The 16,328-nt window shown below is 35.6% G+C and overlaps 1 protein-coding gene across 3 annotated transcripts in view; it reads left to right on the top strand.

The window, feature by feature from the left end:
- Window positions 1-16,328, top strand: part of KCNH8 (potassium voltage-gated channel subfamily H member 8) — a 380,763-nt gene that overhangs the window by 304,519 nt on the left and 59,916 nt on the right. For all 3 annotated transcript variants that reach the window (XM_005545676.4, XM_074033725.1, XM_074033726.1), the window contains 3 exons: window positions 1,181-1,380; window positions 2,540-2,789; window positions 8,126-8,340. In XM_005545676.4, the coding sequence (XP_005545733.2) occupies window positions 1,181-1,380; window positions 2,540-2,789; window positions 8,126-8,340 (665 nt within the window). The remainder of the gene's footprint in view (window positions 1-1,180; window positions 1,381-2,539; window positions 2,790-8,125; window positions 8,341-16,328) is intronic.

Below are 16,328 nucleotides of genomic sequence, written 5' to 3'. Positions count from 1 at the left end.
CTTCTTGGATTATCTGCTGGTGTCTGTTTAGAAACCATTTCAGTTTCGTTCTGCTACTGACTAGTGAGTGCAAAATCCTGTCATGCCTTCTATGTCTTGACAATACCTAGTTGCTTCCCAAAGTGGGTAATTCCTGGAAAATGAGGTCCATCCTTTCACTCCACTGTTCTCCAGAAGAAATATCCACCCTAAATATCCATATGCCCTCAAATTCTGGTGAACAAAATTTTTCATGTCATTACACTTTAATGGTAGGTTTGAGACAGGCTCAAAGGGCAGGCTTAGCAAGTAAGTGGAGGTTAAATACTATCTGGCTGACAAACCTCATTGAAACAAGAGCCCCATATATATATATATATATATATATATACACACACACACACACATAGACATACACACCCTTCTGTTGCATCTCATGGTGGCAACAATGACTCCTCTATGCAGAATACCTCTTTTTCTCTGTGAATTCATTTGTTTCTTGAATGGTCTCAGATTTTCCGATATCTCCCTCAAAATTAAAGTAACTGCAGAGCCGGGGTTGGAGTGAGTATTGGAGCTTCACACTGCTCAAGAAATCCTCAATTACATTTTTTACAATTTCCTTCATATCTGCATTAATATAAATTTATTATATTTAATATTCTAAAACAAAGTTTAAATGATGGCTTTTTGAGGGGGTGAGACTAAAGTTCCCACAAAGGCTAACCAAAGTAGACTTACTTCAAAAATTTATTTCATTCGTTACTACAATAAAAGTAATTATTAAACTATAACTTTATAGCTTATTCTATCAAACTATGAAAACTATTTTATTGTAACTATTAAACTATACATAACTATTAAAATAATATAGATGTAAATCGAGTTCAAATAAAAGTTTATCATAACCAGAATGGCAGCTAACAGGTTAAATGTAAATCAAAGAGATCTATTTTGCATATCATTGAGTATTTTTAAAGATATTTTTACTCTGATCAAGCCATATGGAATCAAAGTGATTGCTTCACGATGTACCCTGTGATACAGTATCTGCACCAAAATGCTTGTACCAAAATAGCTGTATCAACATGGCCATATAAGCACATTCTGCTGTGATCCAGGATAGACTGTAAATTAGATATAAGTGGTGGGCCTCACTGTCATATTTCTCTTCCATTGTATACTGTGTTGTTCTTTGTAGCCTTGATGCACGCCTTGGTGTTTGGAAACGTGACAGCAATCATACAGAGGATGTACTCCAGATGGTCCCTCTATCACACTAGAACTAAGGATCTGAAAGATTTTATCCGTGTCCATCACCTGCCCCAACAACTCAAGCAGAGGATGCTCGAATATTTTCAAACAACCTGGTCAGTCAACAATGGAATAGATTCAAATGAGGTAATGTTCATTTCTCATGTTGTTTTCAGGCAGAAAGCACATATTCTAAGGTAAAAGCAAGATGCTCTAATGCAGGTATCAGAAGTGAAAAGCATACTAACTTCTTTATTCCTTTATTTTTTTAATTATTCATGAATCCCAATCCATCTTCTTTCGCTTGCTTTGGCTTGTGTTTTCACAATGCCAATTTGGATGGACCAAAGTTTTATATTAACTTGCTGCTTGTTCAATCAGGTGGACTTTCCTTCTTATCGTCTCTTTTCTAAGGAATCAATTCTTATGACAATTTAATGGTGTAATCTGGGATAATTATATGAATCAAGTTTCTGTCTCCCTTTAACATCAATAAAGTTAAAAAATTCCATCAAAGGGGTTATCTTTATACTTCCAGAAACACCCCAGACGGCCACTATAAAAAAGGTATTATATATATCTCATTCCTGTAATCCCAGCACTTTGGGAGGCCCCGGCGGGTGGATCATGAGGTCAGGAGATGGAGACTATCTGGCTAACACGGTGAAACTCCGTCTCTACTAAAAATGCAAAAAATCAGCCGGGCGTGGTGGCGGGCGCCTGTAGTCCCAGCTACTGGGGAGGCTGAGGCAGGAGAGTGGGGTGAAACCGGAAGGCGGAACTTGCAGTGAGCCAAGATCACACCACTGCACTCCAGCCTGGGTGATGAGCGAGACTCCGTCTCACAAAAAAAAAAAAAAAAAAAAAAAAAAGATATTATATAAATCAACCAACCATTTCATCAACCCACCAACCAAACCTGTAACCACCATTTTAGTAGTGATTAATTGGTTTCTCCTCTCTTCGTATAATCACCAGTGGATCCAAATTCCATATCTTATGTCCTGACTAGGACTCTGTGAGAAGCAAGTCACAATGAGTCATTATATGTTTTCCCGCTAGAGCGTTTTCTTAATTTGTTCTCTTTCTCCAGACTTCTTATCAGCTGATTATTTAGTAGCACATAATTGAAACCACAGTCACTGAAAAATCTCTCCAGGATTATACATACTTAGATTTCCTCTTCCGTATGCTGGATGGCCAAACAGCAGGAGACAGTAGGAAGAGCATCCCTGCAGTCTTGCAAAGTAAATCAGTTAGACGACACTTACCCCAATTTGATTTCCTCCTTCATCTTCTCTGACAGCTTTTGAAAGACTTTCCAGATGAACTGCGTTCTGACATCACTATGCACTTGAACAAGGAGATCTTACAGTTGTCCCTTTTTGAATGTGCCAGCCGGGGCTGCCTCAGGTCTCTGTCTCTACACATCAAAACCTCTTTCTGTGCTCCGGGGGAGTATCTGCTGCGTCAAGGGGATGCTTTGCAGGCCATCTACTTTGTGTGCTCGGGCTCCATGGAAGTTCTTAAAGACAGCATGGTGCTGGCTATTCTTGGTAGGTCTGAATTGAAACACTTGTATGAAGTTTGACTCTGGAGCATAAATTAAGAAGATGAAATGGGGAAAAACTGCTATTGAGAGTAGGAAAAGAATAGATGAAGACGTGAACTCAGGAGTATTCTTCATATGAGTTTAGTTTGCCTAAGTGTTATATCCAACATATTATTTAATTCTTGTAAAAAAAAAAGTAGTATAAATATTATCTCCATTTTAGACATGAATAACTAGTACTTGAGTTAACAAACCCAGATCACCTAGTAAGAAAATAAACTCAGTTATTTTTGATTCCTAGAGTCAAATTATTAATCATGATGTATACTCCCTTCTGGTGAAATAGCTGCTCCGTTTTAAGAGGGCATTTATTTTTGTGGAAAATTAATTCAGAGAACACAAAAACTAAATTGTATCTGTGCTAGAAATAGAGCAAAGGTGACTATGTTTCAAGAATAAGCTCTCATAGCAGTCATTAACCTAATACTGTCAAGGTGACTATAGGCTCTTTTTACTTCCTTAAAGAAAACTTACAAGATGTATTGTGAAAATTTTGTGCCACAGAGCTGACTCTCAATATTAATACGTAATTGGCCTTCATTGAAACATAAAGGGCAGTTGACAAAAACGGCATGCAGAGTTAATGTATACAAAATCCTGTTTACAATTTTATGTGGGCCTGTTTTAAAGGTCACTCTGGGCTGGGCACGCTGACTCACGCCTGTAATCCTAACACTTTTGGAGACGAGGCAGGTGGATTGCTTGAGCCCATGAGTTCAAGACCAGCCTGGGCAACATGGACAGACCCTGTCTCTACTAAAAGTACAAATAATTACCTGGCCATGGTGGCAGGATCCTGTAGTTCCAGCTACCTGGGAGGCTGAGATGGGAGGATCGCTTGAGTCTGAGAGGTGGAGGGTGCAGTAAGCCAAGATAGCGCCACTGCCTCCAGCCTGAGTGCAGAGAGAGAGACAGTGTCTCAAAAAAAAAAAAAAAACAACTGTAATTTTTGTTTGTTTATTCACCTAACGTTTATTGATGGCCTATGAATGAATCCAGTACTGATCTAAACACTGATAATGCAGCAAAAAAGAGAATGACCAAAATCCTTGCCTACATGAAAATTAAACTGAAGTGAAGGATGTGATGGGGTCTGAGACCAGCCAAGGTGGTAGTAATGATGGTGAGAGGCAGGTGAATTCAGGATGTATTTCAAACACTAATATAAAACACAAATATTTAGAGTTTGCGCTAATAAAAGGGGCATAAATTCAGTACCTTTTTATTTTTAATTTTTAAGAACCTTATATTTGTAAACAATTACTTGCAAAGTGTGTTCATACACAAGGTCTCATTTAAGCCTTTACAACACAGAAAGACAGATGGCGAAGGCATTTTCTCTGATTTTTCTAAAGTCAAGGCTAACCTAAGACATTGGATTCTGTATTCAGCGTTCCTTCCATGTCTAAACAATATCTATTTTTCTAATTTAAAAAAAACCCTGCACTCATATGTTTATCACAGCACTATTTATGATAGCAACAATATGGAATCAACCTAAGTGTTCATCAATGGATGAACGGATTAAAAATATGGTACATATATGCAATGGAATACTATTCAGCCATAAAGAAGAATGAAATCATGTATTTTGCAGCAGTATGGATTGAACTGCATACCATTATCTTAAGCAAAATAACTCAGAAAAAGAAATTCAAATACTACATGTTCTCACTTATAATTGGGAAGTAAATAAAGTGTACAGATGGACATAGAGTGTGGAATAATAGACACTGGAGACTAGTAAAAGTGGAAGACTAGGGGAGGGGGTGAGGGATGAAAATAAATTAATGGATACAGTGTACACCATTCAAGTGATGGTTACACTCAAAGTCCAGACTTCACCACTAGGCAATATATCTATGTAACAAAACTGCACTTGTATTCCTTAAATTTATGCAAATTTTAAAAAGACATTATTCTATATAATCATTGTAGGCCTTCTATCAGTGGATTCTGGCTAGTAAGCCTCAAAATAGATTATATTTTGGAAGAGAGAAAGAGAACTAATATGTATTGAATCCCTCATATGATCTGGGTGTTTATGCCCATTATTGAATTTAAATCTTACAACCTCATTATTTGTGGGTTACGATCTGAATGTCTGCCTCCCCCCAAAATTGACATGTCAAAACCTAATCCCCAATATGATGGTATTAGGAGTGGGGCCTTGAAGAAGTGAATAGGTGATGAGGGCACAGCCCTCATGAATGGGATTAGTGTCTTTATAGCAGAGGCTCAGGAGAGCTACCCTGCCTTTTCTCCCATGTACAGACACAATGAAAAGGTGCCATCTGTGAATCACAAAGTGAGCCCTTACCAGACACCAGCCTCTAGAACATGAGAAATAATTTTTTTTTTGTTTATAAGCTGCCCAGTTTACAGTATGGCAACCTGAATAGACTAAGACAGTATGATTATTTCCAAGATTAAAGGTGAAGAGATAGACACTAGTGAATGATGAAAGACCCATATGCTTTTCACTGCTTCATGTTGACTTGTTTACCACTTAGAGTAAAGGCAGGGTTTGTCTTTCAAATTTGTGACTCTGTTCTTTTCTCATCCTCTTATGTTTTTCTCCTTAGTAGAAAGGCATGGAATGGCAACTCAGAGTTTACTATTAATATGGTCATTTCTTTATCAATATTAGAGTAAGGCTCAATAATAGAGTAACTCAATATTAGAGCAAGGCTCCGTGTGTGTGTGTGTGTGTGTGTGTGTGTGTGTTCTTTCTTAAGGGGAGAATTTAACACTCTTCCTGGCCTCTTCTCAACTTTGTGAAGTTAAAGGCCAGCCACCCTATCATCTTGTTATTCTAAATTAGAATTAACAGTTATTCTTAATTTGCTTCAAAAACTTAACCTTAATCATAAAATATTTTTTATTGATTTTTCTTTAGTACCATGAAATGTTTTATAGCCTGCCTAAGGATTCAGCCTGTTTTTAAGAGGGCATCTAGACTTTTTCCTTAGAATCTTGTATCATTCTAAACAGATATAATGTGGATTTTTCTATAATTGTGGTGTATTTTAAATTTTGGTAGCTATCAACAGTTTTAGGAATAGAATATGAAAGCATCATCTATGACACTAGAGCACAATAAGTACAAATTTAGTGGCTTCTGTGTAACTTCCATTGCTAGTCAAATATGATTCAGTTGGATATTTCTTGTTACATTTTTTAAAAAACTACTTATGGCTGAAAGATTTAATTCATTATCTTTTGCTCCTGGCCCCAAGTTTCTCCGTAAAATGCGATTAACATGGGTAACATTTTCACATCTTTGCCTCTCCCATGTATACATCAAAAGTGCAAATTGCTGCGTGACCATTCTAAACACTGGTATGTGGTACTGGGGCTAAACTCAAACAAAGACAATAAAAGATTAATATTTACTTTCTGTGATTAACATTATTTCAATAAAGATTGACTATTTTACTTTCCCTATGGATTATATATATAATATTGCCTTATAGGGCTTATAGGGCTAATTCAAATCAATACTACTTTGATAAACTTAGCAAGTACGTGACATTATACTTGACCTGTAGATATTTAGCACATGTTCACTCTGCCAATGAAAAAAATTAACGTTCTTCTTCTTCACAACAACAGCTGTTCAACCATAAACTTATCCTAGCAACTTTCTTGTCCAGTCAATACGTGCAGACATTTCTTAATCTGATACCTGGAAAGGGTAGGGGCAGGAATTTGTTATGGGGCTGGAATTCGTTTGCCTTGTATGCCTTGATTTCATGTCCAGGTAATAGTGTCTCCCCAACCAATTTCTTCATTGTTTTAAAAGAAAATGGCAAAGCATGAATAAATGTACTCTCAACAGAACATTAGTCTGCCTAATTATAACTAAACGTAAGTTATAGCTCTAACCTGGGTGGTTTGCAGATGCATCCTATCACCTTATGTGTTTCAATGAAAGAGTAACTGATTAGCAAAGATCAGTAGTATAATGCTGAAAAATGGAGCCTACAAGAAAATCTTTCTCGTCTTTTAGAAATAAGGATACTGAGACCCAAAGTTACTCAAAAACTTAACTAAAGGTCCTATATCTAGACAGTAAGAAGTCCACAAGACTGCAAAATTAGTGAGGTAGTTTTAGGTAATGAGGTGAATACCAACATGGTATTCACCAGTACCTGCTTGCCAGGACTCAATACAAGGTCCAGCACACATTGTCAGTTCCCCATAAATATTCATTGAACGAATAAATAAAGTGGAATTCTTTCTAGGATGCCAAGATTGGCAGGATGTTGGTGCTGTTTTTATAGCTAGTGTCATTGTGACTGAAATAGCCATACCATGGCAACCCAAAGTATGAAAGTATGATGACCCTGAAGTTATTGCAGACAGTAGTTGCTTCACAGAGAATGTGAATGTTTATTGTGCAAGACACCGCATCATGATAAATTATCCTCAAATATACAAAATTTTAAAATTTGCCGTATTCAAAACATTCTGGCTATATTTACATCCTGCATCAGTACCCAACTTTGAGTTTTGAGCAGCAAGTTAGATTTCTAATGAAATATACAAGAAACAAAATTTCCAAGTTTAGCAATATTGACAACAATAAATCAGACTTAAATTCTTCCATACCACCTGGCTATGTATTATACCTAGTGTCTGTAAATATAGATTTTAGTCTATTTTTTCTTCTACCAAAATAGGCTAAATTTCAAGGTTTAAGTCCAGTGTTAACTTGAAGATAATACCTAGTTATAATATAATAATTTTAAAACTTTTTTATTCGACATGCAGATTTATTAAAAACTCAGGTATTCATAGTCAATTTGACATGTTTCCTTTTACTGTCAAATCTGATAAAACAGACTTGTATTGAAGTCTGCTACATACCAGGGACTTTGCTTCCACAAATGCTGGGCACAATAAAAAATAAAAATTTTAAACAACATATGGGTACAATAAAAAAGTTAAAAGTTAAAAAAAATTGTTGAATGGGAAGTAGAGGCCATTTGTCCTAATAACATTCCAAAGATATAGCTTGCTTGTTGCTTGTTGTTGTTAGTTAAAAATTTGTTAGTTGTTGGTTCTTTATGAAATGGAGGATAATGGCCATAAAACAAATAAAAGCTAAAGCCCAGGTATGAGGCTATTGTATGCCAAAGCTGAAAAGCCCTGCCCCAAGGTAAACGTTGTTCTCTTTTCAGTGTAATCTCACTGAAAAATGAAGCCTGTGAGTCAAATGAGGTTATCAGTCCTAAGCTTGCTTTTTTTGAAAGTGATCTCTCTCTCTCTTTCTAGGGAAAGGGGATTTAATTGGAGCAAATCTATCAATTAAGGACCAAGTGATCAAGACCAATGCAGATGTAAAGGCTTTAACCTACTGTGATCTCCAGTGCATCATCCTCAAAGGACTCTTTGAAGTGCTAGACCTTTACCCAGAATATGCTCACAAATTTGTGGAAGACATTCAGCATGACCTCACATACAACCTTCGAGAAGGTCATGAGAGTGATGTAAGTCTCATTTCTAATTAGTGCTGAGACCTAATAACATTGGGCCTGGAGATCATTTATAACAGCAAAGGCAGATGTCACGACCTCACCTTAAAAACTCTCTGAATATCTAAGATGTGAATATTCAGCCACCAGTTAAGCAGTTAAATAATTAGCTAGAAGCCAAACCTAGAGTCTGTTATTAACATTTTAAGAAAATATTTTTCATGAATGACTTCTCAACTCAGTTTCTTTCTTGGTTATTTTCATATGCTTATAACTACAATTGATTTCAATTGTATATAACATTAGATAGAGATGTGTGATTTCTCCGGAATTTAAAGATTTCCATATGAAGTATATGGTTCAGTTTGCTGTGTTTGTAATTGTTCACTACTCCAATTGCTTGACATAGATTTTGCCTAAAAATAATCTTTTATTTAATGGTACACGAAACAGTCTATCTTAAAGTGAATAAATATGCATAAAAGGATTCAAGCCAAGGATTGTCACACTGAAAGCATAATCAACATTTTGTGCAATTATATATTTGCTGCAAGTTTCGTATTAGACAAACAGCTTTCCTGTCAAAATATGTACTATACTGCATCCTGTGATTAAGCTGATCGTGAACATGACTTCATTAGATGTCTCAGAGAGACACATGATTTAATAGGAATGATTGTTGAAAGGCAAGCCAAGGCATGCATAGCATTGTGTAACAACAAGCCTTTATATGCTGTCTTGAGCTTTGTCTCAGATAGTTGTAACTCTGGATTTTTTTCCTATATACTTGAGAAGCTATTGTTTTGACCAACCCATACTGTGCAGATACTCATGTCAATCATTAATATTCTCTGCTGTGAAAGGTAGAAAGAAAACTTAAATTGTGTATTATTTTATCTTGGTTGGGGCTATCTAATGACAGTAAATACGTAGATAATATCGCATTCTGAGGTTCAAGATTACCAGTTTTGCATATATGCTTCTCTCCATTGTTGATAGCAAACAGCAGAGGAGGTACCAACATTTACTGGCTACGTTTTATGTTTAAGCACCCTACCTATGTAAAGCATCTCATTTATTGCTTAAGACAAATTTTTAAGGTAAGTCTTGATCTGTTTTTATGCAAGAGAAAACAAATTCAGAATGGTTAAGTCGTGTGTATGTTCACACAAACTTGCAGGTGGCTGGGTCAGAGTTTCAACAGAGGTGTCAGAGTTTAAAACATGTATTGTTTCTGTTAAGTATGTTGCCTCTTCTTGAAATCATGTTCATGTCTTTTAAAAAAATCAGTAGATTGAATTTTAAAACTACAGTTGTCTTCTGTCCTCTCCATGACAGCATAAAATGACAACTGTTTTGAAAATCGAGGGTGAGTTAGGGGATGGAAGTAATCAAAAAGAAGAAGAAATTAGCAAAGAGAGAAAAATCGCTAATATTCCTCAGCATAGAAAGTGGGAAATATTGGATCTCAATGTCTATTTTATTTCATTTGACTTATTAAGGATTCTTATCTTTTTAAAAAATTTGTGGCATACAAAATGATGTTTTGAAATATGTATAGATTTTGGAATGGCTAAATCATACTAATTAATGTATGCATTTCCTCACATGTTTATCATTTATTTGTGGTGATAACACTTAAAATCTCCTCCCTTAGCGTATAATACATCATTGTTGTCTAGAGTCACCATGTTGTACAACAGATCTCTTGAACTTATTTCTCCTAACTTAAACTCTGTATCCTTTAAGCAACAACTTTCTAATCTCTCCTGGATCTCCAGCCCCAGCTCCTGGTAACCATCATTGTACTCTCTGCTTCTTTGAGTTCAAGGTATTTTAGATTCAGTATATAACTGAGATCATGTAGTATTTGTCTTTCTATACCTGGCTTATTTCACTAAGCATAATGACCTCCAGTTTCATCCATGTTGCTGCAAATGACAGGATTTTCTTCTTTTCTAAGGCTGAATAGTATTGCATTGTGTATATATACCACATTTTCTTTATTCATTTGTCTGTTGTTGGATACTTAGGTTAATTCTGTATTTTGGCTGTTATGAATAATGCCGCAATGAAAATGGGAGTGCATATATCTCTTTAAGATACTGATTTCATTCCTTTGGATATATACCCAGTATTAGGACTTCCAGATCATATGGTACTTCTATTTTTAATTGTTTTAGAGAACTTCCCTGCTGTTTTCCATAGTGGCTATACTGATTTACATTTGCACCAACAATGGCAGGGGTTCCTTTTTCTTCACATCCTTGCCAAAATTTATCTTTGTTGTTTTTTTTTAAATAGACCTTCTAAGAGGTGTGGTTTTAATTTGCATTTTCCTAATGGTTAGCAATATTGAGCATATTTGCATATAACTGTTGGCCTTTTGCATGTCTTTTTCTGAGAAAAGTTCACTCTGGTCATTTGTCTATTTTTTTTTTTTTTTTTTTTTTTTTGAGACGGAGTCTCGCTCTGTCGCCCAGGCTGGAGTGCAGTGGCCAGATCTCAGCTCACTGCAAGCTCTGTCTCCCGGGTTCCCGCCATTCTCCTGCCTCAGCCTCCCGAGTAGCTGGGACTACAGGCGCCCACAACCGCGCCCGGCTAATTTGTTGTATTTTTAGTAGAGACGGGGTTTCACCGTGGTCTCGATCTCCTGACCTTGTGATCCGCCCGCCTCGGCCTCCCAAAGTGCTGGGATTACAGGCGTGAGCCACCGCGCCCGGCTCATTTGTCTATTTTAAAAATCAGGTTTTTTTTTTTTTTTTTTTTTTGGTGTTATTCAGTTGTTTGAGTTTCTTATGTATTTTGCATATTTACTCCTTATCAGATGTATGATTTGCAAATATTTTCTCCCATTCTGTAGATTGTCTCTTGATTCTGTTGATTGTTTCCTTTTCTGTGCAGAGCTTTTTAATTGGATATAATTCAATTTGTCTGTTTTTGCTTTTGTTGCCTGTGCTTTGGAGTCATATCCAAACACATCATTGTCCAGACCAATGTCATGGAGCTTTCCCCTATGCTTTCTTTTAGAGTTACATAATTTCAGTTCTTACGTTTAAGTCTTTATTCATTTTGAATTTATGTTTGTATATGGTGTAACATAAAGATCTAATTTTATTCTTCTGTATGTGGAAAAGGAATTTTTATCTTAGATAAAATTTTCATGATTCTTTTTCTGTTTTCTAGAACATTAATTATAGTAATTTAAAAATGCCTGTATACCTGAATTATCTGTGGAATTATTTCCATTGTCTGTTATTTTTCTCTTTTTCTGTCTCTCTCTCTCAGTCATTTGTTCTTCTTTGGTCATTTAGTTCTCTTTTTAAAAAAGGAAAAGCAGGTGTCAGAATTTTGTTTAACTATAGATGTTGATTATTAAAGATTGTTCATGTCATTTTCCTCAAAATAAGATTTTCTTTTCACAGGCAGATAGAGTATCGGCAAACCAACTTGTGCTGCCCATAGTTTATTAATAGGCTTTGTTCAGCTGGCATATTTCAATTTTGCCCTCAATCCTGAGGTCTAGCCTTTACTCCTAAAACAGCTTTTCTGGAGTCTCAGTTCAAACCATAGTATGTTTACCAAGGCTCTTCCTGTTTAGCAGAGCTTGAACTCCAGCCTCCATCTCCCCAACACCACGTGACTGCTGAAATCTCTATCCTGCAATTTAGCCTTCTACATGCTATTTTTAATCTGTTTCTTAGAGTACTACCTCTTGCTATTCAAGTTAGGAGTTGACTAATGCCTTAAAGGGAACATCAATGCAGTTTACTTCTCTCTGGTATTATATTCCTCAAATCCTTTATGCTTTGGTTTACCTGAACTTCTCTGTCTCCTTAGTTGGTAAGGAGGTTCCTTTCTCATCTCTTCTATTCCACCTTACAATGAAATAGCAAATGCCTGTAGAAAAATACCTAGCCAAATGTGATGCTCTCATTGGTGCACTTCTCTTTTCTTAGGGATCACAGTCCTTCAAGTCTTATCCGAGTTGATTCCTCTCAAATTCCTTCAAGTAGTTTGATATGGGTTGACTGTGTATCTCATCTTGAATTGTAGTCCCCATAATCCCCACATATTACGGGAGGAACCAGGTGGAGATAATTGAATCATGGGGGAAGTTTCCCCCATCCTGTTCTTGTGATAGTGAGTTAATTCTCATAAGAGCTGATGGTTTCATAAGGGGCTTCCCCTTTCACCAGACACTCATTCTTCTTCTCCCTGCTGCCATGTAAAGAACGACGTGTTTGCTTCCCCTTCTGCCATGATAGCAAGTTTCCTGAGACCTTACTTAATTAAACCTCATTCCTTTATAAATTACCCAGTCTCAGGTATGTTTTTATTAGCAGCATGAGAACAGGCTAATGCACAGTTATTTTATTAATTTTGTCCAGTTTGATAATTACTTTTGATTGGGTTAGTTCAATGTAAGTTACTTCATTATGACTGGAACCAAAAGTATTGCTTCTTTTCAAAGGGGACTCCATATGAGTTACATTTTAAAGGCAGATGGGACCTTCATTGTTTTATGTTTCCTGATGTTTTATCTCTCAAAACTTCTATTATATATAACTGAGAGTCTAGGGGATACTATGCCATCTAAGGGCTAGATAAGTTTGGACCTCTCTTTCTATAACTTTGTACCTAGGGGAAAAGTCTTGTGCCCTCCCCAAGCATACTGTGACTTTCAGGGGAACTTGTATCCTAATGATTACCTTATGGATTCCTGTTCCCTACTCTGGTGTCAGAATAAATGTAGAACCAAATGAAAATCAATCTTTCCTTGATTTTCCCAGACAAAACCAAAAATATCCAGTCACACAGGATTTTCTACGGTTAAAGCCTTTGTGGAAATTTAAGTGATGAACTCATCCTCTTTTATGGCTGCATAGTATTCCATGGTGTACATGTGCCACATTTTCTTAATCCAGTCTATCATTGATGGACATTTGGGTTGGTTCCAAGTCTTTGCTATTGTGAATAGTGCCGTAATAAGCATATGTGTGCATGTGTCTTTATAGTAGCATGATTTGTAATCCTTTGGGTATGTACCTAGTAATGGGATTGCTGGGTCAAATGGTATTTCTAGTTCTAGATCCTTGAGGAATCGCCACTGTCTTCCACAATGATTGAACTAGTTTACGCTCCTACTAACAGTGTAAAAGTGTTCCTGTTTCTCCACATCCTCTCCAACATCTGTTGTTTCCTGACTTTTTAATGATTGCCATTCTAACTGGTGTGAGATGGTTTCTCATTGTGGTTTTGATTTGCATTTCTCTAATGACCAGTGATGATGAGCATTTCTTCCTGTGTCTGTTGGCTGCATAAATGTCTTCTTTTGAGAAGTGTTTATTCATGTCCTTTGCCCACTTTTTGATGGGGTTGTTTGTTTTTTTCTTGTAAATTTGTTTAAGTTCTTTGTAGATGCTGGATATTAGCCCTTTGTCAGAAGGGTAGATTGCAAAACGTTTCTCCCATTCTGTAGGGTGCCTGTTCACTCTGATTGTAGTTTCTTTTGCTGTGCAGAAGCTCTTTAGTTTAATTAGATCCCATTTGTCTATATTGGCTTTTGCTGCAATTGCTTTTGGTGTATTAGTCATGAAGTCTTTGTCCATGCCTGTGTCCTGAATGATATTGCCTAGGTTTTCTTCTAGGGTTTTTATGGCTTTAGGTCTAACATTTAAGTATTTAACCCATCTTGAATTAATTTTTGTATAAAATGTAAGAAAGGGAGCCAGTTTCAGCTTTCTACATATGGCTAGCCAGTTTTCCCCGCACCATTTAATAAATAGTGCGGAATCCTTTCCCAATTTCTTGTTTTTGTCAGGTTTGTCAAAGATCAGTTGGTTGTAGATGCGTGGGATTCAACCCACCACCAATCAAAATCATCCAAAACTGGTGTCTGTACTAAGTATGTACACACTTTTTTTCTTACCATAAGTCCCTAAACAATACAGTATAACAACTATTTACATAGAATTTACATTGTATTATGTATTACAAGTAATCTAAAGATGATTTAGAGTATACAGGAGGATATGCATAGGTTATATGCAAATACTATGCCATTTTATATCAGGGCTTAGAGCATCTGAGGATTTTAGTATCTGCAGGACATCCTGGAACCAGTCTCTCAAATACTAAGGGACCACTGTACCTATATAATGATAATTCATTGGAAAAGTTTCAGAGTAGTCCTATGCATGAAGTTAACACAAATATAAACAAACATAATTGAATGCAAAAGTTGCATACTAGTAGTATGCATAAAGTTAATAGAGGACATAATGGAAGAATATATCCATAATGTCTAAACCCATAAGGGTTTGGTCAAAAAGTAAAAAGTATTACTGTTAGAAAAATTGGCGAAATATATACACAGGCACTGTGTAGATGAAGAAACACAAAAGACAACAAGCACATAAAAATATGCTCAAAAACATTAGAAATATAGAAATGAAAATAAAAAACAATGATGTAAACTTTTAAATTCTTAGAATACCAACCTTATGGAGGAGGTTAATAAAAGTGTATAGAAACTTATGCGGTTATTGGTGGGAAATATAGTCTTTGTACCCATTTAGCAGAAAAAATATGTCACTACTTAATCCATTTAAATATATATACAGTCTATGACCTCTCAATTACAAAATGTATCCAAAATTTTTTCATACAGGTCTATAAACGGGATTGTATGGGGATGTTCATTGTAACTCTACTTATTATGGACAAGAGATAAAAGCAACCTGGGTATTCATCACTGGAAGAGCAGGTTCAATAAAATATGGTGCATCTATAACAGAAATCTATATAGCAGTGACAGTATATATAAATATGTAAAATGTAGGATTTATTGACAAGACAAGAAACAATGATATCTAAAACAATACCACTTGCATAAATTAAAATGTACTCAAATAAATCAGTGTACAATTTTATAAGCTAATTATAAACTTAAATACCAGAAGAATTTCTATACATTGAAATACCAAAGACTGTCAATACCTAAGGCAGTTCAGAAGAAGAACAAAATTTGAGGATTTATGCTGTCACATTAACACAACTTTAGAAACTAAACCTACAGTAATTCAACCAATGAGGTATGAGTGCAAGGCTGTACAATTTCAATAGAACAGACTCCACAAACAGGCCCACACTTTATGGTCACTTGATTTATCACAAGTTGCTATAATGAAAAAAAATGACAGTTTAAACTATCAATTAATGATGATGTATTAATTTAAAGCTTATATGAAAGAAAAGAAACCTTGGCCTAAAAGTGGGCCCATGAGATACCTAAAACTCAATTCCAGATGGACTGTAGACCTAAATGAAAGAAAAATCAATGAAGTTTCTAGAAGAAAACATTGTGGAGTATCATTATGACCTTGTAATAGCAAATATTTCTTAAGGAGGACATGGACTGTTATAACAATAAAGGAAAGAGACATTTATTAAAATGAAGAACTTCTATTCATCAAAAGACACCAGTAACAGAATAAAAAGGGAAACTGCAGAATGGGAGAATATATTTGCATCACATATATTTGAAAAAGAAAGAATATCCAGAATGTATTAAAACTCCTAAAACTAAGTAAGAAAAAGACATATACTTCAGTTTTTAAAATGAGGAAAACATGATCGGGCACTTTACAAATGGCTGATATCCAAATGGCATATCCAAATGGCCAATAAAGTTTGATCATTTACTTCTTGTACACCTCTTCCCTCTTCAGTCTTTCCTCTAAGTTAGTAAATGACACCATCATCTACTCTATTATTCATAGTAAAAGAATTCTAAAAATTATAGTGAGAATGATATGATTAGTATCAAGATAAGTAATTGAGATTAGCAGAAATAGCACCCAAAATGATAAAATAATTAAAAAGAAATATAAATAGGTAACTCAAAAAGTTTTGAAGGCATTACTTAGAAGACTTTCTTTTCTTTATTCTGCTTCTCCATATTTCAGTAATGCTGGAGAAATCTTTAGCAATCCATACAT

The sequence above is a fragment of the Macaca fascicularis genome, chromosome 2, assembly GCF_037993035.2.
Source record: "Macaca fascicularis isolate 582-1 chromosome 2, T2T-MFA8v1.1".
Taxonomy (NCBI): Eukaryota; Metazoa; Chordata; class Mammalia; order Primates; family Cercopithecidae; genus Macaca; species Macaca fascicularis.
The sequence above is the reverse complement of the archived record's forward strand: the minus strand, read 5'-3'. Positions and strand labels throughout refer to the sequence as shown.